The sequence below is a fragment of the Artibeus jamaicensis genome, unplaced genomic scaffold, assembly GCF_021234435.1.
Source record: "Artibeus jamaicensis isolate MK-2021 breed Jamaican fruit bat unplaced genomic scaffold, CSHL_Jam_final scaffold_625, whole genome shotgun sequence".
Classification (NCBI taxonomy): Eukaryota; Metazoa; Chordata; class Mammalia; order Chiroptera; family Phyllostomidae; genus Artibeus; species Artibeus jamaicensis.
In genome coordinates, this window is record NW_026522051.1 from 1091125 (window position 1) to 1116333 (window position 25209).

Below are 25209 nucleotides of genomic sequence, written 5' to 3' on the forward strand. Positions count from 1 at the left end.
GAAGTAAAAATAAGGACGCCAGGGTAAGTTTTAAGTTAATGAAATTTAATTTAAATTCACTTTAATTCTAACTATATTATTTTTTCTTGAAGTATTAAAAACACTGAGTGAAAGGCAATGTTAAAGGGTTTTTCTGGAGAATTAACAATCGGTTGAAAGGGTAATTAGCGTTACACCCGTTGACATGACATTAGACCCTTGCCGTGAATAGACCAAGACACAACGGGAAACAGACTGAGGCCGTTGTTCTGGTGGGAAGGCAACTGAAGCTGAGCGGGGCCCGGCAGGAAACGGGACTGGGTGCAGACAGCGAGGACAGGAAGTGGAGCTGGCCGTCTTTCAAAATTGTGTGGTCTCCACGTGCGTGTATTAATTATGTCTCTCACAAAGAAGCTGAGGGGCAAGGGGGCTGGAGACTCAAAGGGACTGGACACGGGCCACATCCCAGAACCACCTAGTGGGCCCCTCCCCTGAAGACCATCAAAGAGATTCCCCGCCCTCCAGCGCCACAGTAGGAGGTACTGCTGTTAACAGAGGTATTTTTAAGGCAAATACTGCCTTAAAAAATGCCCTCATTTAATTCCATGACTTTTTTACCAACTGACTAGTCTTGGAATGAACTCATTTAAAATACTCTCAAACAACTCAACTGTAGCTAAGCATTAGTAACATAGCTGAAAATTATGAGGACAACAGGAGATGAAAATCAAGCCTGAGCTTGACAGCAAAAAGCACGTCTAACATCTCTTTAGCTTCCTTATTCAAAAATTATCCACTAACAATCAATTCAAAGTCACTTGCATTAATCAACTACCTCTTCATAAAATATTCTAACTACTGTATTGCTTTCATTCAATTCTCACATGACTGATAGGACAGACAGAAAATTAACATTTCTATCATCATTTATACTTAGGATAAAAACATGCAGTACCAAGCTAGTTGTTTTTTTGTGTGCAACTAATATATCCAAAAATTATTACGATCTCCAAGAGAAACTTAGTACAAACATGGAATATAAATGCTCTCCTGTCACTTAAGACCAAATTCACAAGCACAACAGGCCTCACTTTAGGTTAGGAGGATATCAAGTCACTGTTGAGCGGTATTAGAAGCTATTTAAAAAGTTTAAGGTGTAATTTTAACATAGCTCTACTTCCTCAGGATTGTTGTTTACCATACAAAACCAGTAAACACACACACACACACACACACTCTCTCTCTCTCTCTCTCTCTCTCTCTCTCTACCATTAGCTTATGTCCCCCTGCATGCAGTAATGAAGGATCTTTAAGACGGAGGTGGTACATACCTTGAAGGTGAGGCTGAAAGTAGTCGGAGGACCTGGAGTTAGGCCGGAGCTCTGCTGCATAGTTTCCCTCTTAGGGAGGGGAAGGGTGTTGGGCAGGGGCACCTGAAAAGGCAGGCAACACAGATCACAATCTAACTGGCTCGGTCTGCTACAAAACCCTGCTGAAGTTAGTACTACCGTCCCCTAAGGAAATTTCATTTTTCATCAGAGCCAAATGGAATTTTTAATTACTTAGATTACACTGTATTTGTGGTAGCTGATAATTTTGGACACCTCAGATAAAATTCCTGAAGAGAAATATTACCTGCCTTTCTATGGATGAACCGTAAGAGTCTGTCCCAAGTAGAAGGTCTTGCACCTGAAGCCCATGCTTCTCGGTGCCACTGACTTCCTAGAGGCTCCATGCTCGGAGGCATCAGACACTCACCGCCCACCTCTCTTTCTTTCCTCTAAGTCTCAGGACCTTGAGATTTCTGTGGCACGCGATGTGCCGTCTGGTTGGTTTGGGTGGCTCACTCAGATGCTCGGGAACGGGCTGAGAAGGCGGGGGTGGCAGGTGCTCACTCTGGGACACTGGACTATCTGATTGAGATCCTAATACCATGGACTACTTCATGGAGATTGGCCACGCTATAATAACAACCTCCAAGACATTCAAAACAACGGTAACAAAAGATAACACTAACCAAGAAATATCAACTAAGATCTGAGAAAAGTATATTAAGCTTCAATAAAAGAAATAAGCCTCTTTTTAAAAAGACAGAAGTTCTGACATAAAACAGATCTTCCCAAACAGCTTAATGAAGGAAACGGAAACATTTCAAAAGGCCCTAAAATTTTGGACATTGTTTTTAACACTGTACTGACTAAGTTCAAAATCACCACCACACTCGGCACAAGCAAGCAATGCAGTGAAATCACTCCAAACGGAGGACCACTAATGATGCTCCCTGACCCGCCCGAGCTTTCTGTTTGTGCACACTCTGGATACACTGCTCCCAATCCAGGGCAGACCAGTCACTACCCACCAGACTGGCCTCTGCCCCTCATGGTCTCGGTGCCCAAGTCACTGTGCTCGTTATTTAGCCTTGCAAACCACACAGAAACTATTCAAATGCTCATAAGCATTTCCAATGACTTTTAAAAGGGACTGAGAATAATCTTTCCTTCATTTCCCCTATTTCATAAATTAACTTTTACAGCGTAGTTTGCCAGGAAAGCATCACATACTTTCTTGAAAAAGTAACGCCTAAGCCCTGGCTGTTGTGGCTCAGTAGACTGGTTGCCAGCCCACGAACCAAAGGGTCATGGGTTTGACTCCCAGTCAGGTCAAGTGCCTGGGCTGTAGGCCGGGTTCCCAAGGGGGTGCGTGGGAAGCAACCACACACTGAGGTTTCTCTCCCTCCTCTCTCTAAAAATAAAGAAATAAAATCTTTACAAAAAGAAAAGAAAAAAGTAACACCTAAGAAATACTCTGTATTTTTAAAAAAGGGTAAAGACACCACAGTTCAAGTACGAGTAACTCCACTGAGATATTACTGACTCAATAACTGATCACCAACACAGTGACATCAGCCAGCACTTATTCTGCCAGTAAGTTTTTCTGCCCTTCCCAAGCTTTCCACTACTTCCTATAGGAAGTTAAATAAATTCTAACCTTTGTCCACAAGTTCAGAGCAATGGATTTGGCACATGAGATGAAATTTTGTGACAGCTAAAAGTTAGACAAATTACATTAATTAGCTCCTAGACTGAGCTACTATCACCAAGAGAAAGGTGCGATGCACTCTTTTTCTCCCTCTTCCTCAGCTACACAGTAGGGGCCTTTCAGCTGGGTGACAAAGTTGGATTAAGTGGCCCCTAACACAGGTCACCCCTCTAAAATTCTATATGATGCTAAGGGAACAACAGAAAGCGTAGGAAAAACTCTGTACAAAGTCACAATCAGGGCTTTTATTCTCAAAACAACACAGTTAAAGCCTGGTGTGAGATACTTCTAAATACACCCACAAAGGATATTTTTGAAAATTCCTTCGCTTACTGCAGAGGAAACATTTTAAAGAGAGAGCAGCTGACCACGCTTCCACCACCCTGTCCTCAAAAACAAGGGCTGCACACACGACTCCGAAAAGCTACTGTACCATCGCAGGTCACCTGACTTCTGGGTGTTCGTTTGTCAGCGGACTAGGCAAACTGACGGGCCGTGACGATTTCTAACATAATTCTGAATTATAACTGGTTGCTCTGGGAAACCAGAGCCAAATATACATGACTTATCACCTTTAAATAATGCATTTAAGAAATGCTGAAGTATTCACACATGCATTATGGCTTGGTCTTCACAACAGGTATGTTGTTGTGAAGGTCCCGTATGAAAGGAAATAGTGAAATCTTTGGCAACACTGTTTTAATTGAGTAAGCTTTCACCGCATTATAAAAAGGTTTCATTTTAGAACAAAATTACCAAAAAAAAAAAAAAAAAAAGAGTGAGAATGATGAATCTATAGAATGTAACGGCTGAGAACAAAAATTCTTACCCAAGTCAGGTTAATAGGATTAGTGCTAAAGAGACCCAAACACAAGCACCACATGCCTGGATCTTAAATGGAAAGATGGCTTTTGGGTGAAGAAACAAAACCTCAGTTTAACATGTTTGCTAATTGTAACTGTATTACAGGGCTCCTAAATACAAACGTGCGACCACCTCTTTCCCCAAGAAGAGTTAGGTGTTGGCCACACAGTATCTATCAGACCAGAGCCAGGCTCCTATCCCAACTTGCCACACCAGGTCCATTACTTACATTATTAACCAAAGCATCCTCCATCTTTGCATTATTAGTAGCCACAGTGTTAGGCAGAGAAGAGGAAGGTGTAGTATAGTCTGTTACAGACTCCTGTGGAGTAGTAATAGAAAAAAACATGTTTCAAACTGAATTAACCGGTCACCCCCTAATGACAGCCTAACAGTTACAACGTTTTGGAAGGAAGTGGGAGAGCAGAGCAGACCTGATGAATCAATGACCTTCAACCTCAACAAATACCAACGGTGGGACAAAACAAGCATGGAACCGCCACTGAAAAGGAGCCACTTCTGCTCCTGCTGGGGTCTGTACAATTTTAAAAAGGTATTAAAAAAATAAAGGAAATAAAAAAATAAAAGCAGCAGCACTGCGTGGCATCAGGAGTCGCCAGCAGCGCCGAACGCTTACTTTCTGTGGATCACTAAAAGAACTGGGTGTGTGTCTCCTACTCTGCCACAGCCCACAGCTTACTTTCATCTATTCATTTTTTATTCTCTTCAAAATAAAACAATGTAAGTAAGTGAATGTCAAGATCTTAGCTACCGCAATGCATTACATTTTAGGATAACTGTCTTGTTCATCATCGTGAAACTTTTGAATGTGGTAGAACTGAATCCCATGAATTTCTACTAGAGAAATACACACATAATACGAAAGAGTCCACCCGACTTTCTTCTCAGTGAGTGCGTGTCCCAGAAGGCCTGACAGAGATCTGCTGCTCCCACAAGTGTGAGTCCCTCTGGGTTACCCAGTGCAGTGAACTCACTCACTAACATATTTTAACCCTATGCATCTTTCATTCAATGTGGTCCCCAAGCACAAGGCAACGACTTCCTTGAGTGCTCACCCAGTGCGACAGTGATCTGGTCCAACCCTGGAAGAAAACTGGCTGAAGTTTGTTTAGTTCCCAACTTCGAAATCTCCCTAGTGGGCAAAGTAAGGCTCTGCTGCAACTCCATTAACAAAAGAAAACTAATGCAGATGGACTCTTTCAAAGGCTACAAACCCAACGAAAACCACTGTAATCTTGTGTAAACATTTTTCACTTCTCACTACTGAATGGACTGGAAGTACATTTCTACAGAAAGAAATCACTGCGAGGGATTTCTTTGGATCATACGTGCACATTCTCCCTAGAAATGCCGCGATAAGCCACAGAGCACGGAGAATTACGTGGCTCAAGAAAAAACAACACGGGTGTGGTTTCAGACACGCTCCAGAGGAGCTGCACTCGGGAGGCCCCGCGCCACTCACCTTCACGTTGGTGGCATACTCTGCGGACGACACCGAGATCATCGTGCCGATCTCGGCAGACATCTCTGAGGCTGCTTTGGTTTCCTTTGTTGAAGCAGGGTCTGTGCTTCTCACTGCGGCAGGGCCCAGTTTCTCTTGTCCTTCTGGCTCCACCTGTTGGGCGTCTTTTACTTTCCTATTTTTCAGCGACCGTTCCTTTCCAATAGGACCAGGTTTATGTTCTTTGTTTTCTACTGGACTCAAGTCTGGAAGCTGAAGTCAATGTTTATTAGCAAAAAGACATGATGATCAAAGGCATTCACTGAAAACAAAACTCAACTCAAAACTGTTACCTGCTTTCACTAAGTGTTGGTGGCTTTTACATAATGACACCTGGGGTAGGAATTGTGTTTACCTTCTGGGCTTTGATGGGGCCTGCCCTAGGCTGCTTCTGCCGCTGCTCTTTAGGTTCCGGTACTTTGTCTGCAGTTTTCTCCGCAAGCACAGGAACCACTTCATTTTCGCTCCCATTTGAAGCCGGAGCACCAAACTGAATTGTGTCAATTCCAATTTCAACTCCTTCTTGACCATTCTTTGTTCTCTAGTAAGAGAAATTTAAAAACGTGCTATCAAAACAAAGTTCAGACTTGACAGAATGATTTACGTGGCAGCACCCATTTTAAAGTTTAAGAGGAGGAGGATTGAGGCAACCTACCTAGTAACTGAGATTAAATGACATTAAGTTTTAGGAGATCTTGCCCTTAACAACGATTTGTATGTTTTAGGAAACAAGTGATAAAATGAAAACTGGGATAGGGACACAAGTTTTTAAAGTCCTGGCTTTACGTATCATGGGGAGGTCAAGAGGCAATTGCAGCCTTAAGTTATTCCATCACTGAAATGCAAAAGCAACAAATGCAGAAACATACCACCAATGAGAAACAGATGAATGAATGAATAAATGAATGTGTCAGAAAGAAGACAGCTATGCTTAACAATCACTTAATCTTTTCATGGAAGAACAAACAAAAAGACCAAGGACAAAGTTCCACTTCAGGCCTTGATCATATAATCCAGTCACCGCTTCACATCATTTCTGGCCCCTGTGCTCAAAGTGACATCACTGTGTGAGGTTCTTGTTGTGTTTACCAGTGTGACAATGTCCACAGTGCTAATAAGGCATGTCATTCAGATTATCTACTTTTAAATACAAGTAAGTATCGATGTCACTTAGAATAAAAATTTCTATCTGCTTTAGTTGATGTTGAAATTCTATAGTAAGTTCAGCATAAATGTTAGTATCAGTAGAGCACATGGGAGTAATTAATGACTAAAAGCTATTAATTTTATGTACCCCCCCAAAAATCTTGTAAAGACTAGACTGACAGTTAATAGGACTATTAATTTTAGAAAGACCATTATACCCTTTGAAATAAAAATGTTTAGAAAATATACAGAATACAAGGACGGGAACTAAAGCTTAGATTATAATACTGATCTTTGTGAATCTACTTAGTGTAACTAACATTCATAGTATTAAACAAAATATTAATCAGGAAAAAGTATATTTCACTAGTCATTCCAGAAGTCCCAATGATGAGTTTTTTTCATTCGGTGAAATAAATTAAAAGTAAAGTACCAACTTTGTTAATTAAAAACTTCACCACAACGAAATACTCCAAAGTCATGGACAATAAACAGCATCATCAACAAATCACATTCTAACCAGAACACATAACATTAATAAAACAGAATGACGAAAAATGAGATATGACAAAAAATGAGATACCAAATTATCTTGCTCCTCCAACTGGCTAAAGGCAACTTCGGTTTTGCAAACTTGTAGTAGACTGCAAGAAAAATCTTGCAGCCAAGAAATTATTCCTATACTTTAATGTAATTTAAAAACCTGGACCAAACATTTTAAAATTATTAAATCCAGTACACCCATCTAAAGCAAAGAAACTTTCCACTTCATCCTTCATATCAGCATAAAAATCTTGAACCTTCTGTGTAAGAAGTGCTCTATGATTAATCATAATGTCAATACCAGCAGATGGAAGGAAAAGAATTCGACTGAGATCTTGAAATATGGAATCCAGCGACTGTTAACTCTACTGTACAAGTTTCCCTGTGGAACATTTGAAACAGATGATGAGGCCTACCTACTCCAGACCCACGCCAGAAGCTGCAGCAGGGGGAGGGGCAGCAGACAGACTTCTTTACCCTCTGCTCCATCTCTCTGCTCCCCCTTTACAGCAAAACTAAGTTCTCCGTACTCATCTTCCCTCCCAATTTCCTTGTGTTACATCCACCAAGGCCGGGCTTCCATGCCCGCCTGCAGCTCTACCTCCTCACTCAAGTTGCCAGTGGCCTCCACGCCGTTAACTCCAGCTGTCAATTCCCAAGGTCTGTCTGACCTGACCTTCCAGCAGCACCTAACATACTGATTTATCACTTTCTGCAAACTCATCTTTGCTTGGTTTCCAGGCCACTCTTCCAATTGCTTAGCTTTTAAATCTCTTACCTCTCCCTAGCACTTGAGTTTTTAATCTCTTTTCTTTTTTAACTACGTAGAACTCAGAATCTCTTGGCCATCTCATCCAACCATATCATGTCGAGCAACCTCTAGTGACTTTCAAATTCATGTCTGGGAACTAGATCACATCCTTGAGCTCATGTCCAACTATCTACTTGACCAGTCCACTCAGATGTATTATCAACACCTGAAACTTGACATGCCCCAAACTGACCTCTCTCACCTTCTCTCCCAATGCAGATCCATTCCACAGCTTCCCAATCTCAGTTGACAGAAACACCATTCTTCTTGCACAAGCCAAAAGCTTTGGTGAGAACTCGAACTTTTTTTCATTAAAAAAATTTTTAATAGTTGATTATGCCGTTACAGTTGTCCCATTCCCCCCCTTAATTCCCCTCCAACCTGCATGACCCCTTCCTGCCTACATTCCCCCCTTTAGTTCATGTCCATGTGTAATATTTATAAGTTCTTTAGCTTCTATATTTCTCCTACTACTCTTGCCCTCCCCCTATTTTCTACCTACCGTCTATGCTACTTATTCTCTGTACCTCCCCCCCTCCTCCCACTCCCCTGTTGATAACCCTCCATGTGATCTCCATTTCTCTGGTTCTCTTCCTGTTCTAGTTGTTTGCTTAGTTTGCTTTTTGTTTTTGTTTTAGGTGTGGCTGTTAATAATTGTGAGTTTGCTGTCATTTTACTGTTCATATTTTTTTCTTCTTTTTCTTAGATAAATCTCGTTAACATTTCATGTAAGGGCTTGGTGATGATGAACTTTTTTATTTGACCTCATCTGAGAAGCGCTTTATCTGCCCTTCCATTCTAAATGAAAGCTTTGCTGGATAGAGCAATCTTGGATGTAGGTCCTCGCCTTTCATGACTTGGAATACTTCTTTCCAGACCCTTCTTGTCTGGAAGGTCTCTTGAGAAATCAGTTGACAGTATTATGGGAACTCCTTTGTAGGTGACTGTCTCTTTCTCTCTTGCTGCTTCTAGGATTCTCTCCTTCATTTTAATCTTGGCTAATGTAATTATGATGTGCCTTGGTGTGTTCCTCCTTGGGTCCACCTTCTTTGGGACTGAGCTTCCTGGACTTCCTGGAAGTCTATTTCCTTTGCCAGATGGGGAAGTTCTCCTTTATTATTTGTTCAAAATAACTTTTCCACTTGTTGACCTTCCTCTTCCCCTTCTGGTACCCCTATAATTCAGATGTTGGAACGTTTAAAGATGTCCTGGAAGTTCCTAAGCCATTCTTCATTTTTCTGAATTCTTGTTTCTTCATTCTTTTCTGATTGGATGTTTCTTTCTTCCTTCTGGTCCACTCCATTGATTTGAGTCCCAGTTTCCTTCCCATCACCATTGGCTCCCTGTACATTTTCCTTTATTTCACTTAGTGTAGTCTTCATTTTTTAATCTAGTCTGCGACCAAATCCAACCAATTCTGTGAGCATCCTGATCACCAGTGTTTTGAACTGTGCATCTGATAGGTTGGCTATCTCTTCGTCACTTAGTTATATCTTTTCTAGAGCTTTGATTGGTTTTGTTTAGGCCATTTTTTTTTGTCTTGACGTGCCTGTTATGTAGTGAGGGGAGTTGCCTTAGGTGTTTACCAGGATGGGGTACCCAGTCACTGGGTTGTGATGCTGTATGTGGGGGAGGGGTTCAAGAGGGAACAATGGTGCCTGCTCTGCTTTCTCCCAGATTTCAGTCACTTTCCACCCCTTCCCCCCAGCAAACTGGGCCCTTCAGGTGCTGATTCCCGGGCGGGTGGGTTTGTGTACATTCTAGGACCTTGTGGGTCTCCCCAGCAAACTCTCCTGTGAGGTTGGGAGTCTCTCCTGGAACCTCAACCCCCACAGGTGTTTTCAATTGGTGTTTTGAGGCTTTATTTCCCTGCACTGGGGCCCTGAGTTGCCTGGTCTCTCTCACTCCTCAGTTTCGCCTGGTTTATCTGAGTTCGAATGTGGGACCACCTGGTCTGCCAGCCGCCTTGTGCCCCATGCTCCTCCATAATCCGCCACCTCGCTAGGTCTGCCCGCTGCCACGTTGCGTGCCCGGGTCTACCAGCCACCGCTTTGTCACGAGTCCTCTCCACCTGGCTGCCAGACTCCGTCCCTCCTACCAGTCTGGATGAATGTTTCTTTCTTCTTTAACTCCTTGGTTGTTGAACTTCCATACAGTTCAGTTTCCTGTCAGTCCTGGTTGTTAATGTTGTTTCTAAATTTTGGTTGTCCTTATTTTGGTCGTGCGAGGAGGCACGGTATGTCTACCTATGCCTCCGTCTTGGCTGGAAGTCAGAACTCAGACTTCTCTTGCTCCCATACTACATTTGATGCATCGCATCTCTGTTGGCGCCACTCAGAAACCAACCTCTTCTTATCCGCCTCTAGTGCCACATCCCTGGACTAAGTCATCAGCATTCGGTCATCATGACACTTCCCATCTCCTATTCTTTTGCCCTCATACTGACTATTCTTAGCAGACTTTCCAGAATGACCTTTTAAACGTCAGGTTCTAGGACTCTTTTGCTCAAAACTGTCTACTGTCTTCCTATGTCTCCCAAAGGCCTTAGAGGACCCACCCCCTACTACCTTTGCAACTCCATCTATCCTCTCCATCCCTTGCTTTCCTTGGGCCACACAAACCTCCCTAGCCTTCCCCCAACACAGAAGGCATGTTCCTTGTCAGGCTTTTTTACCTGCTGTGTTCTGAACCAGGAATTCACTTGTCCTCAGACATGAGCATAACATGCTCTCTCACCTCCTTCAAGTCTTTAACCCGAGCGTCCCCTAAGCAGCCTTTCCCGGCCACTCTATTTTATACTGTCTTCACACGCCCCGAGAAATCCCTCACGCACCCTCCCCGAGTTGCCTTTACCTCAGCGCTGACCACCATTCAACGCATGGTGTGTTGACTGCTGGCTCCCCCACAGCACAACGGGAGCCATGAGAGCACAGAGTGTTTGGTCCACTTTTACTGGCTCCTGCAACAACCCCACAGCTCAGAGCAGCGCCGGCTACGTCGCCAGCGCTCAGTGTTCACCCACTGAATGAACGAAGAACCGCTCACCCCAGCATTTACCAGTAAGGCACCTTGAGAAACTGTGTCGGAATACTCTCCTGTGAACTCGGAGTCTAAGTAATCACACTGCCTAATTATTCATGCTAAAAAGTGGTAAGAAAGTCCAGAAAACAGTATGCGTGCTTAAAAAAATGTCAACCTCAAATGTCTAAACACAAGCAGCACCTCACAGATGCAACTATCCAGCAGCATCACCATCATCAGGAATTGATACAATGTCCTCAGGCCCCAACCGAGACCCCTGAACCAGAAAGCCCCGGCGCAGAGGACTGTGATGCTCAGAGGACTGTGATGCTCAGAGGACTGTGATGCTCAGAGGACTGTGATGCTCGCAGACATGGGAAACCGCTTCAACAAAACCCTGCCCTCACGCCCCACCCAGACCCCCAGCGGCTCTGCCCCTACCTCTGCTGGAGCGGGCGATCCGAATGACGTCAGAGGCTTATTCCAGGCACTCACTGCAGGGGGCTGTGGTGGACTGATGGGCCCTACTGAAGAGGAGCCACGGGACATGGGGCCGTTAAAATCAAGAGGCTAATAACCCCATCTGTTTCCCCCTTTCTGTAACAGCGAGTATACAATGGAACAATTGCTTTTCACACCACCCTCACACCAAAACAAATATAAGCCCCCCAACATCGTGTATTGCTTTTATCAACATACAAAATACAGCTATTAAAAGCGTTAACACACTTGTTTTAGAACAAAAAGCTTTTAGAAAAAGAAGAAAAGGAGATGGCTACAAAACCCCACACTAAATACACAAATAAAACAGAAAACAAACACTGACGTCCATGCCACCCCCCCAGAGCTTACTTCTTTGCTGCACACTTACATTTCTTCGAGATGTCACTCAGCACCGCTGGGGTGGCCACCTTATTGTCCCACAGTTCAGTGGGGAGAGCGCCATGTGGCTGTGAGGTTGGGATGGCCTTTCCTGGGGCTGCATAACCCGTGCCGTTGGGCGTGTGAGCTGAAGGTAGTCTGATGGAAGGGGGTGGCTGCTGTGACGACTGCGCTGTGCTCTGCAGGGGACTCGGGATCGGTTTGTGAGTCTGTCCCTGAGTCTGGGGTGGGGTGGCGGGGCCAGGGCAAGGGCCCGGGATTGTGACCGTGACGAGGGCTGGGGCTGGCATAGGGGCTGGGGCAGTCGGGGCTGAGCTGGCTGGGGCAGTCGGGGCTGAGCTGGCTGGAGGAGGAGCTGAAGTTGGTGGCAGGGCTGAAGCAAGAATGGGAATGGAGGCTGAGGCAAGAACGGGGACAGAGGTTGGGGCTGAAGCTGAGGCAAGGATCGGGGTTGGAGCTGGAACCGAAGGGGAGGAGGCTGGAGCAGGAGCCGAGGTTGAAGCTGAGAGTGGAGTGGAGGCGGAGGGTAGGACCGGAGCTGTGGCTGTGACCGCGGCTGAGGTTGTGGCTGAGGCCGAGGCCAAGGCCGGAACTGGAGCAGAGGGTGAGGGTGAGGCCGAGGTCGGCACTGGACCTGAAGCCGAGGACGAAGCTGGACCTGGGGCTGGAGCTGGAGACTGTGCTTGCTGGGTCCCTGTAGCCTGTTTTTTGGCAAACCTTGGAGGAAGCTTGGAGGTCTGACTTCTTCCTTTTTCATTGGCATTTTTTTTGTTCCAGACCTTTAAAAATCGGCAGAAAACATTTTTATCAATAATGCAGCTACCAGTAACAGTTCATAAATATGCTTTCTAACAAAGCCCCCTACTGCTAACTTAGCTCCTTTATTTTTCAAAACATGTACTTCACAGAGCAAATGTGTAAAGGCTGCTAACGAGATGTTAAATGATGAGAAGCCAGGATACAATGGTGGAAAAAAGACAAAATAGATGTTACACATTCTTGACATAAAGGGTCACTCACAATGTCTTTTCCATAATTCTGAAATTCAAAAAATTAAGTAAGTTTGCAGTAAATTCATCCGGCAGCAAAATCTGATCTGAGAAAAAGCCGCTACTGACTTAACTCATTTTTGCCAGAGAAGTATTAACTCTGGAGTACTGCTGGGATCTGTGCCACACGGAACACACGCACTACTAGTTTTATTACCCCCAAGGCAGTAATAAGCAGTGACTTCTAAACTTATCTAGTTATATACAAATCTCTCTCAGTATTACCGTCCACACATGATTTTCAGTTTCCTGTTTGAAGGCTTCTCCTCTATCGGAGCTCCAGCACCATGATTCATGTGTTCCACTTATTTTTATCATGTGTCAGCATTTAGCAAAAGGGGTGTTTGGCTTGATTTCAGTGGAATAAATTATTCGTGATGTGTTTAATCAAGTGAACTAATTTAGATTACGATACAGACTTTCTAAGTCAAGAATCTGCAACTTATTAAATCATGACAGTTGTGTCTGTTAGATCTCCAAGACGCCCATCTTTTTAACTCTAGCTCAGGCGTGGAGTGACGTAGGGTGATTAAGATGACTGGTACTGGAACGTAAAATATCCTGTTAGAGTAAAGACGGTATATGCTAAGCCAAACAGTGATCATATTCTATTTAAAATTCATCGATACTGGTTTAAACGTTTAAAGTTGTGCAAATCAACACTTGAGAGTCAACATTCTCAACACTTGAATAATAAACACACCCCTGACTTTCCAGGTAGATAGAAACCTCGCTCACTTGCTCACACTTTGGGCACAACTGAAATCACCAGCAACAGGCCGAACCACCACACCTGTATCACCTGTTCTTCCTTCTTGCGGCGTTCCTCATCCTGTAACCGTTTCTGCTGTTTTTTGGACACCACTTCAGTAAACCCATCGTCATTCAAATTGGACTGTGGGTCTTCAACCACCGTCACTTCAGGGTGGTCATCAATGATAACAACACCTGTGGGGATGGGAAAGGTTTAAAACACTCTTTATAACAGAGAAGATGATTGAGACATGTTTAGTTTGAAAGACAAAGACCTAGACCTTGTGACTCACAGTGTCCCATTTCTCACACTATGTGATGTCCATTTGTTAGTAAGACTTGAAAAGGTTTCATAAATAAAGTTAGAAATAAAAGCCCTAAAATTATCTTCTTTGAGTGATACGTCTTTTTTCACTAAGCAATACAGCGGTAATGTGTTTCTACAAAACAAAACCTCCCTCTCACTGTCCAGTCGATCCCTGCGACCCGCCTCCCCCAGCTGAGCGAGACCTGCGCTGTGCTGTAAGGACCGCACAGCGCTCTACCTGCCCCCAGCCGCCCCGAGGGGCAGGCACTGCCGTGTCTCTTTCTTTAAGGCCACAGTAAGCTTGGACTTGCTCAGTGGGGTTGTGACTAGCCACGCTGACCTTATGATGTGTACGGCCTCCGTTTTACATAGATCAGTATCAACCAGCGTGTGGCTGTTAAAAACAGTGGTGGGGATGTGCACACACGATCACCTAGCACACGAATAACTCTCCTCACTGTCCAGCTAACAATTATTCTGGCTACTGTGTTAAAATTACCATATATCCCAGGAAGCTTAAGAAATCTAGGCACATTAAACAATATTAAAAAAAGTGTAACAGTTCAGGTACACAGTGCCTAACCGCTTCCCATCACTACTGCCTGGCTTTAGCCCAGTAAATCTCTACATTTTACTCGGTGTTTCCAGTCTGGGTCTCATCTGAGCCAGTGACAAACAGCTCACTCCCACCTGAATGTCTACTCACAGACATTCCTTCACTCCCTCATCACACGTTTTCTTCCTGCTTGTCATCCTTTGCATTTGATATCCTATCAGTCCATGGTTTTCTGAAAGTAGCCATAGCAACACTGCCTCCCTTCCTATCATTTATCCTCTATTTACCATATCTTAGGTATCAATCTTATCAAGGTCATAACTCAATGACTCTTAAAATTACTTTCATTTAAGACACAGCATAATACACAGGTGTTATTTTAGTTCCAGTTACGATAGTGAGTGATTCATATTCAGCTTCTACAGCTACCGTGTAGGTTCAACTCTCCTTTTTTAAATGTCTCTATTTATAGCACCCAACTCAATGAAATGAACAGGTGAATGAATAAATGAAGGAATGAAACTTGAGACATACTTGCGTAATTGTTGAGATCAAACTGTGACAGCGCATCTACTTTCTCTTTGGGTTTCTTTGGGCCTGCCTTGGGGTCTTCTCTTTTCTTTCCGGTGGCATCTTTGGAGTTCTTTTGCCCGGTGCCGTTGGGCACTCCTTCCTGGTGGTGTGCAGAGCTGCCACTGCCGACAGGCTCTGTGCCAGGGCTGCCCGCAGACTGCTCATCAAATGGCCTGTGGAGCAGCAATGAGAGACAGTACTACTTCCACACTTGGGGGGCAGGGGGAGAGGGGGCTCTTCACTGGAAGTTTTTAAAGTTTAGTCTAAGAAGAAATAGCGTTGGGACAGAAGACTGACCCAAACCAACCAGCTTTAGTGACTCCTGTTGAACAGAATGTCATTAAAGCTGAGCTATCTAAGGAAGGAGATGGACTCATTCTTAGCTCTGCAGGATAGTTCTTTCCAGCAATTAAATTCTAGAATCCTAATCATTTTTGTCTATTTGCCTATCATGTTATAAATGGGACGAATTCAGTTCTTCTAAGCAGGACTTACAAGCCATTCACTTTAACTACAAGCTGTTGTTTCTGCAGGTTCAAGGTTGTCAGCATTTACACGGCACCCAAGTCCTGATAAGTAGTTGAGATCCACACTACACAAAATCTGCTCGGTGTGTGCTGTTGAGTATTATTCAAAATTCTGATAGTTCTGGTATAGTCAATAACTATTACTGTATTTTAACTATACACTGTCCTTCTTTTGAACTTTAAGTATCAGCCTACAACTTCTCCTAAATTATCAGAAAGCAAAAACGTTTTTTCACTGATACATGTAATGACCTGAAATGCTAAGTATATGTAACTAGCCAATGCAGAATATAATATTGTCTAAATACATAAACTTCTTACCAGCTCAGGCTGCAAACCTGGGAATTTTGGTCAAGAAATTAAAAAAAGGCAGACCATAAGAGCTGCTTACTATACATAAACCAGGTATTATGTTGACTGCTTCACAAATACCATATTGGCATCTTTACATATTTTTATAAGTATTGCTGCTTTCTCTCCATTTTAGTAATGAGGAGTGAAGAATTTATACAACTGGTAAGTACCAGAGCCTAGATTTAAATGCAGGCGTACTGCTATAATTGTTTATAATACTGAAGAAATCTGTAATTTACTATAACCAACACTTCAACATTTGAAAGGACAGATGAAGTCTGACACAGTTTAGAAAATTCTTTGTAACAAAAGCCAGCGGCCTGGTGCTTGTCGCTGGCGGCCTCGGAGGCCGGGTGGCACTGTGCTGTTGATGTGGCGGAGCTGTGCTGTCCGTGTCCCCCTGCGGCTGGACCGTTTACTGTGGATTTGCAGCTAGAGGGGGAATGTTAACTTATCCTTAAGGCTCCACATTCACTCTCTACGACAGAGTGATGATACCGTTTATGCTGCGACACCCCTTTTCCAGAGGACACCTGTGAACCCCAGAGGGCAAGAGAGAGAAAGCTGGTCTGCTCAGCAGCATTGGTGCAAGGACTGACTAACAGGAGGACACCGGGCACGCCCAGCCCCAGGTGTGCAGCTTCTCCCAAAAGCACAAATTCCTAAGAAGCCTGTTCTGGAAAACACCACAGGCAGAGAGTCCTGAGACACACTGACCCCTCTATGCCAAGCCCCCTTGCACTTTGAGAACAGAGAAGACAACCTGGGGAGGACAATGAGTCCTCTACCTGGACTGGCTCCTTCGCACAGTTCAACCAAGCATTCTCTTTGGGGCTCTGTGAACCTGTGAAAGCAATTATACAGACACAAGTACTCACCCTCGCTTCCCACTTTTGGGTGGCGGGCCACTTCTCCTTTCACTCCTAGGCCCTGAGAAATTCCTTCCAGACTTGGGCGGGCCACCGTTGCCACGCCGATTCTGGCGGTCCACACCAGGCCTCTGACTGGAGAAACTTCTCTTTGCCGTTTCTCTTTTTGGGGCTGAAACATTCTCTCCAGGCTTCACAACAGCTTGTGCGTTCAAATCCGCATTTTTTTTTTCATCCCTCTCCCGCCTCTCATTGAAGTCACTGCTTTCCGAAGCTGTTTCCCATTCTTCGTTTGCCTGATCCGAAGAGTTCTGATTGGATAAATCTGGCGTCTTATTCCCAGAAACATCGCCGGCAGCAGTAACCGGCTCCTGCACCACAGTACTCACTGTGCCGTTTGTGGGCGCTGCCACCTCGTTGGTTTTTGAGGCCGCCTCCCGCTCTCTGAGCCGTCTAAAACGAGGAGGCTTATCTTGCCTGGGTGGTCGGGTAGGACGCTGCCTTCGGGGCCTCTCTCTAGCTGGGTCGAATTTTCGCTCAAACTTGGGAGGTCGTTTGTCAGCTGGTACAGGAATGAACTGCTCCTGTCTTCTTGGTGGCTCTCCATCATCGGGTTTAGGAGCTTCAACCGGCCTTGGGTTCCACTGATTGTCCCGATAGGCAGGTCTGCGTAAGGTGGAAGGGCGAGAGGGGCGGCCTCCAGGATCCCTCCCGCCACGTCTGAAGGTGCCCCCTCGGCCTCGCCTGGTGGGCTCTCCTTTGGGAAGGAAACCTGGTTTGGACTTATCGTCATCCCTTAAGTATGGTTTGTCCAGAGGCCTGTTATCTACTCGGACATGATTTTCAGGCTTGAAAGAAGACTGATGCTTCATAGGTTTTTTGTTTTCAAATCGCTCCTCTCTTTTGGGAAGCTTACTTTTGCTCAGACTGTCCTTGTCACTTGCACTCTCATGAATTTCGCTGTCTGTGTCCGTCTCAGAACCTCGCTGTCGTCTTCTTTTGGGAACGACCTCAAAGTCAGAGCTCTCGCTGCGAGTTTCGCTCTCCTCCCGCTGCCGGAGAGGCCCTGCGGGCACGTGCTCCACGCGGGGCTTGCTGTCCCTGTACTGAGGGTACTCTCGGGTGTGCCCTCGCCCCCCGCGGCCCCGCCCTCCGTAGGAGCCTCTGTAGCTCCGGCCTCGGGAGTAATATTCTCCTCGGCCGCGACCTCTGTATCCTTGCTCTGGAAACCAATCTCTATCGCGGGCTTCTTTCCAATAGGTCCTGGGAGGTAAAGTTGATTCTTTTTTAACTGCTGGTCTTGAGTCTGGTCGAGGCCTCTCTGTAACGAGGTCTTTGCCTAGGACTTTTTCAGGCTGTTTCTCTTCTTTGACTGCTGGTGCAGTGACGGCAACAGCCTGACTCGCTGTTTTGGCCGCAGGCTCCACCTCAGCGCCACTCCCCTGCTCCAAGGGCTTCTCTGTCTCCTGCACTGGCTTCTGCACTGCAGTGGGGGTCTCTGTTGAAGGCAAAGGCTCTGGTTCTGGGGGAGGTGGTGGAGGAGCAGGCTGTGGCTGAGTGGGTGCTGCAGGTGGTGGGGGTGGAGGAAGAGGATCTTTCTTTTCTACTTTTTCCGGTTTCACAGCCTTCTCGGCAACCCTCTCTCCCTTCTCTCCCTCCTTCTCCTTCCTCTGCTCCCGCTCCTCTTTCATATCTCTAAGGACAGGCTTTTTTATGGGACCCGATCTTCTCACAGGCCTATCGTTACCTTCTTCTCTCCTGCTGGAGCCTGGCCTCGGACCCCAACGAGTTTCTGATTTAGGTTTATACAGTTTTTCTGGTTTTGGTCCTTCAGAAGATCGTATAAAGCCATCCTTTTTTGGCTTGTCCTCTGACCTTTCTGCTGGCTCTTTTGAATCACTGCATCTGCTGGTCACTTTAGGAATGCTTGCAGAGGGCTCACTTCTTTGCTCCTCTGATTTCTGAGTATGGTTGGATCCATGGGAAACACTTCTTTTCCGGGCGGGCTGACTCTCTCCGGCGGAAGCTCGCTCTTCCTGAGGAGTGGAGATGGTCTTTTGATCGGGGGCATCAAAACAAGCTGGCTGACTATTTGCATCATTGTGGTGAGGCCTAATGTCATCCACAGACCTGCTCAGAAACTTCTGCACTTCGGCCTCGCTGGGTTCTCGGACAAAGTCGGGCTTTGGATGCACCTCTACAGGATACGCAGCAGTTACCGGTTCCTGGTCCAGCGGGGCTTCAGGCCTAGGATGGGGAGAATTCAAAGGCATAACCATCAAGGCAGTATCTTTCTCCCATGCAGTGCTTAGCAAAGTAACACTCTAATTTTCAAACAAACAATGGGCTCTAATCATAAGGAGCATTTTCAGGTCTCTATAAGATAGTTTAGTGCAGCTTTATTGAAAATAGCCAAGAGGTAGAAAGAACTTAAATGTCCCTGACAGATGAGTAACATAAGAAAATGTAGTATATATACATATAATGGATTATATTTTGAGCCAGTAAAAAGAAGAACAAGAAGAAAATTTTATAAGCTACCACAGGGACAAGAACATGATGCTAAGTGAAATAAGTCAGCCAAAAAAAGACAAACGCTGCACCACCCCACTTGTATGAGGTGTACCCCACGAAAGCAGCATGCTAATGCCAGCGCCTGTGAGAGAGGGGCTGCGGAGCTGGTCCTGAGTGGGGTGTGTTAGCTGGGCGGGACCAGCAAGGCCTAGAGCACTGCTCTGCTACGCAACACCATGCCGAGAAAGAACAGTGTGCTGTACACCTGGAGTTTTGTTAAGAGACTGTCTTTGCCCCCCAATTTAAGACTTTAAGACATTCCTTCAGTCCATGCATGCTGATGTGACTTTTTAATCCATCAAGACTAATAGTTTCTACCTTCAAAGTACCTTGAGTAGGCCCATCTTTCCCAAAGAATCAGAATTATTAAAATATCATAAAGTACAAAGGGCAGACATTCTAACTTTATGCATACAAATTAAGACCAACTGTCTGCCACTTTAAAATTTCTTTGTAAATTAAGATTATGTCTTACATTGGCTTTGGAAAATGTCTGCGAGATACTGACAGTCAAATGCCTGCCATTTCTCATTAGTGAAAGAATTACATCAACTCTTTAGCCACTATGTCAAATACCTAATCAATAGTTAGAAACCTGCTAATTTTAACATGTAACACTAAATTTCAGTACTTAATTCAGTCTACAGAACTAGTTTACAAAAAGCCCGAATACAGAAATGCCCAAAAGTGAAACACCACACACACACACACACACACACACACACACATGAAGCAGGAGGACGTGGGCTTCGTGGCTCAGCCCCCAATCAGACCAGCCATTAGGGACGCTGACTCTCTCACCCACCATTCTGCTGGGCTGACTAGTAGGTCTTCCCATTACCTCACAGCCTCGGGTTCCCCCGCTGCCTCGGGAGCAGTGGCCTGCTGAGGCTCTGGATGAGGGTAGGGATCTGACCCCCACATCACACGAGGCTCAGAGAGGGACACTGCATGATCTCTCGCAGACCGAGCTATGTGCTCAAATGACTCGGAACTGTTGGGTGACCCTTCCATCTGGTCTCTTCTCATCAAGGGCTTAGGAGGAATCATTCCTGCACAGAAGGAGAGAAGGAGATGGGAGGTGGGGGCAGGGGGATGAGAAAGAGAAAATCGCAGACACAGAATCTGGGTTATTAATGGCTATTTGGTATTCTTTATACTGAAGTTAAATACTTTTTGCCAGCTAAAACTGATGAACCCAACAAATGATCATTGACAATGATAATGAATAAGATTCTTATTGTTGCTGTTAAATAAACAGATTTAAGAACTAAGCAAGCAGAACCACAACAGCGGCCTACTTTACAGGAACAAAATGTAATCAGACAACAAGAGATATAATTCTTTGCACTCTAATACAAACATAGTAAGAATTACACCAACAGTGATACGTTCAGAGTAAACGGTTTCTTATAGAAAATTCTATACCTCTAGTTTAATTAGTTGGTTAATGCAGTACAAATTTATACCTTTTAAATTTAAAAAATTTTAAATCACAATGATCATGTTTTTGTCACCTGTTAAATTTTCCTTGACATCATTTTGATAATGGATTGTCTGGATTTATTGATAGATTTCGTAAAAGACTGCTTGTTATTTGTTTTTAGCTAAACTATGAGGAAGCAAGTGCTAGGCTGGTAGTAAGTGATGGGAGAAAACTGATGAGCTTGAAAACATATGGGAAATTTCAAATGCTACAACAAAAAATGAAAGCAATGTAGCAAATAATGGATATTGTTAATAAGACAGCCATTTTCCATCTTAAAATTTTTAAGTGATATATATAAAACTGAAAATAACCAGTAATTTGATCTTTCCAGTGTCTGCTGTTTAATTCCTCTGTGCTAAATAAAAGTTGCATAATTTCATGATTAAAAATCTAGGTGTCCTTATAACTCTCCAAGGAATTAAGACTAAAAATGGAGGGAAAACTAAAAAACCTCGCTATTCCATCACCGCAAATGAGCCATGCAGGAAAGCAGATCTCAACTCACCGGGGTGGATGGGAGGAATGTCCATGGCAGGTCTCCCTGACATCATTCGAGGGTCCATGATCATGAGCCACCTCGGGTCAAAGCCCATGGAAGCCAAGTGCTGGGGGTGGGGCTGCATGGGCTGGTACAGAGGGCGGTGTGGCGGAGGCGGGACAGCAGCGCCTGATGGCTGGGACGGCACCGCCTGGGGAAGGACACCTTGCTGCTGCTGCTGCTGCTGCTGCCACTGCTGCTGCTTCATCTGCTCCTGAAAAAGCAGGGTCCCACAGCTCGAGACTCTAGTTCCACATGGCACATCAATATGACCAATCACATCAGAAATAACACTCTTCTGAATCCTTCAGGGAAAAGAACTAAAAGACATTTAACAGTGACAGGTGGCAAGACAAAAGAACAAAGGGTAAGTTACGGCATCTTGACTCAAGCAACTAATCACTTGTTAATCATGCTGTAGAAACCATTCCTCAGAAGGGGATGTGGTATCTGTGAAGGAGACAGAGGAAAATGACACGGAATTCACACGGAAAAGAATTTCAGAGAAAATCAGTGCGCTTTGTGTATTCTAGGTTTCCTGCCAACGTATTTCTCAGACTACTGAGCAACAAACCTTCCCACCTGTACACAGGTAAACGCTTGTGTCGTTACCTGCTGCCGCTGGAATCGTGGTGGTAAGGACTTCTGGAACTGTTTGAAGTAACCAGACAGAACGGCGGGCCGGGGCTGAGAGCCTGGCTCAGGCTCTGCTTCGTGTGCCACCTGGGTGCTCTCTTTCTCGCCGCGACTGCTGTCTGGTCTAGCGCAAACCAGGTCGCCCTCTGCCCACGGAGATAAAAGATGATGACATTTTTCTGTAACCCTTATCAAATACATGATGTTTGTGCTGAAGTGAAGCTATTAAATATATAAAAAAAGGTGAGGAGGATGAAATCATCTTCAATACCCCAGAACATTTTCACATTCTAATATTGGCAGCCATCAATGAAGTAACATCCGATTAACAGAACCTCCGATTTCCTCAAAGGTGGCTTCTTATTAATACTGAGATTTACAGGTCCAAATGCTTCACCAAACAAAAACCTGTACCTGATTTTTTGCAACAATAAAACAATTCCAATACTATCTTCCATGGTTTAATATACATTAATGCTGCTGTCAATATTTACTTGTGGTTCACAAGGACGTATGTGAAAACACAAATGGCCTATAAATACTTAAAACAGAACATACTGGTTTATTTGATTTTTTTTTTTTTTTGGATCAAGGACTATTATCTATAAAGAAAACGAATGAGCTTAAATCTGATGAACACAGAGTGATCACTGGCTATAGTAAAACCTGTCTGAACTATTACTCTACGAAAGGCGTCAGGTATGATTACACAGAAGGGAACCCTACACAGGCTGAGAAGAAACATCTCCAGCCCAGACAAAGCCAGATTCACGTTTGTTGTACAAAATGTTTTGTCACAATTACAAAGCCAAACCTACTGCAGATTCTTTTCTCAGAGAACTGGGGTTGAATCTTAACAGGCAGTTTATTCTTCCAATGTAAAACTATGCTCTAAAGAACCACGAAACCCATTTTCTTGTCAGCATTACATTCGACATTCGGAAAGTTGTGAAAGGGAAAACAAAATACTGGAGAGAAAAAGAGAGCCAAGCAGGCACAACACTTAAAAACCAAATGGATACAGCTCATTGAAAAACCCCATTAAAATTAAACTACCCTCAGAGAACATAAAATGTCAAACTATCAAGGAAAAGTAAAGTGCCACTAAGTAACTTAAAAAACAATTGGTTTATGTGGATACTGTCACCACTGACCACTAAGTGAATTAATCAGAATTATGAATACAGGGGACTTCCGCCGAGATGGAGGCATAGGTGGATATGCGGTGCCTTCTCACACAACCAAGTTTAGAGACAACTAAATATTAGCAACAGAAAACACAGCCAGAACACGGAAAATTGAACTTTTCGGAAGTCCGTTAACAACAAATTCTTCAGTCTGACCGCGTCATAACCCAGTGACTCTGAGTGGCCCGGCCCTGGTGCACCACCTAAGGCTCTGCTCCTCACCCAGGGACATGAAACAGCAGAGGAGGTCGCCATTTCCCCGCTCTGACCACGCCCCCACATACAGCGTCACAACCCAGCGACCAGAGTCCAAGGCTCCGCTCCTCATACTTAATGGGCACGAACAGACCAAAAATGGCTCAAGAAGATCTCAAAGCCCCAGAGCCTATAAATCTAAGCGATGAAGAAATAGCAAGACTCTCAGACACACAGTTTAAAACACTGGTGATCAGGATCCTCACAGAACTGGTTGATTATAGCCACAAATTAGACAAACATATGAAGGTGAAACTAATTGAAATGAATGGAATTGCACAGGAAACCAACAGCGATGAAAAGGAAACTGGGGCTCGAATCAATGGAGTGGACCAGAAGAAAGCAAATAATGGCCAAACAGAAAAGAGTCAAGAAGCAAGAATTCAAAGAAATGAGGAGAGTCTTAGGAACCTCCAGGACATCTTTAAACGCTCCAACATCCGAATTATAGGGATACCAGAAGGGGAAAAGGCACAGCCACCAGTGGAAAACTTATTTGAACAAATAATAAAGGAGAATTTCCCCAAGCTGGCAAAGGAAACAGACTTCCAGGAAATCCAGGAAGCTCAGAGAGTCCCAAAGAAGTTGGACCCAAGAAGGAACACACCAAGGCACATCATCATTACATTAGCCAAAATTAAAATGAACGAGAGAATCCTAGAAGCAGCAAGAGCTAAGGGGACAGTCACCTACAAAGGAGTTCCCATCAGACTGTCAGCAGATTTCTCAAAAGAGACCTTACAGGCAAGGGGCTGGAAAGAGGTATTCCAAATCATGAAATCCAAAGACCTACAACCAAGACTGCTCTATCCAGCAAAACTTTCATTTAGAATGGAAGGACAGATAAAGTGCTTCTCAGATAAGATCAAATTCAAGGAGTTCATCATCACCAAGCCCTTATTATATGAAATGTTAAAGGGACTTATCTAAGAAAAAGAAGTTATAAAAACATGAACAGTGAAAGGACAACAAACTCACAGTTATTAACAACCACACCTAAAACAAAAGCAAACTAAAAGGACAGCTAGATCAGGAGTGGAAACATAGAAATGAAGATCTCAAGGAGGGTTAGCAACAGGGGAGTGGGAGGTGGAGAAGGGGGGAGAAGGTACAGAAAATAAGTAGCATAGACAGTAGATAGAAAATAGATGGGGGGGGGCAAGAATAGTAGGGGAAATACAGAATCTAAAGAACTTGAGACACATGGTCATAAACTAAAGGGGGGGTAATGGTGGGGATGGGAGGGTCAGGGTGGAGGGGAATGAAGGGGGGAATAGAACAACTGTAACAGCATAATCAATAAAAAAATTAAAAAATATGAATACATGTACTCATTGGCAGGACTAGGACTAAATTATGTTACTGAAATTAAGTTGGTATAAATTCAATTAGAGTGCTATAACTTGAATGTTAAATGCAACCTTCACGATAAAAACAAAAACAATGAAAGGCTATAAAATACAAACAAAAGGATATGAAAAAGAAATTGAAATTTTACCTCACAAAAATTAAGTAAATAAAAAAGACAGTAGTGCAAGAAACGAGGGACAAAATAGCTGTAAGGCATATAGAACACCAACAGCAAAATGACAGAAACAAGTCCCTAATTGATCAATACTTGCTTTAAATGCAAATGCATGAAACCGGACCTGCAGTGAAAAGACAGACTGGCAGAATGAATAAAAACACATGATCCAACTATAATATTCTCTACAAAAACTTCCACACTACCAGC

The 25209-nt window shown here is 44.1% G+C and overlaps 1 protein-coding gene across 15 annotated transcripts in view; it reads right to left on the reverse strand.

The window, feature by feature from the left end:
• The window catches only part of PRRC2C (proline rich coiled-coil 2C), a 79268-nt gene that overhangs the window by 16587 nt on the left and 37472 nt on the right, over positions 1-25209 (reverse strand). For 12 of the 15 annotated variants that reach the window (XM_053659291.1, XM_037167469.2, XM_053659288.1 and 9 more), the window contains 12 exons: positions 22009-22178; positions 21364-21610; positions 20211-20421; positions 16805-19042; positions 15007-15218; positions 13650-13804; positions 11797-12586; positions 11367-11452; positions 5760-5945; positions 5366-5617; positions 4112-4204; positions 1311-1412 (listed from right to left, as the gene is read on the reverse strand). In XM_053659291.1, the coding sequence (XP_053515266.1) occupies positions 1311-1412; positions 4112-4204; positions 5366-5617; positions 5760-5945; positions 11367-11452; positions 11797-12586; positions 13650-13804; positions 15007-15218; positions 16805-19042; positions 20211-20421; positions 21364-21610; positions 22009-22178 (4742 nt within the window). The remainder of the gene's footprint in view (positions 1-1310; positions 1413-4111; positions 4205-5365; positions 5618-5759; positions 5946-11366; positions 11453-11796; positions 12587-13649; positions 13805-15006; positions 15219-16804; positions 19043-20210; positions 20422-21363; positions 21611-22008; positions 22179-25209) is intronic. The other 3 variants (XM_053659285.1, XM_053659283.1, XM_053659289.1) reach the window with 3 other exon arrangements.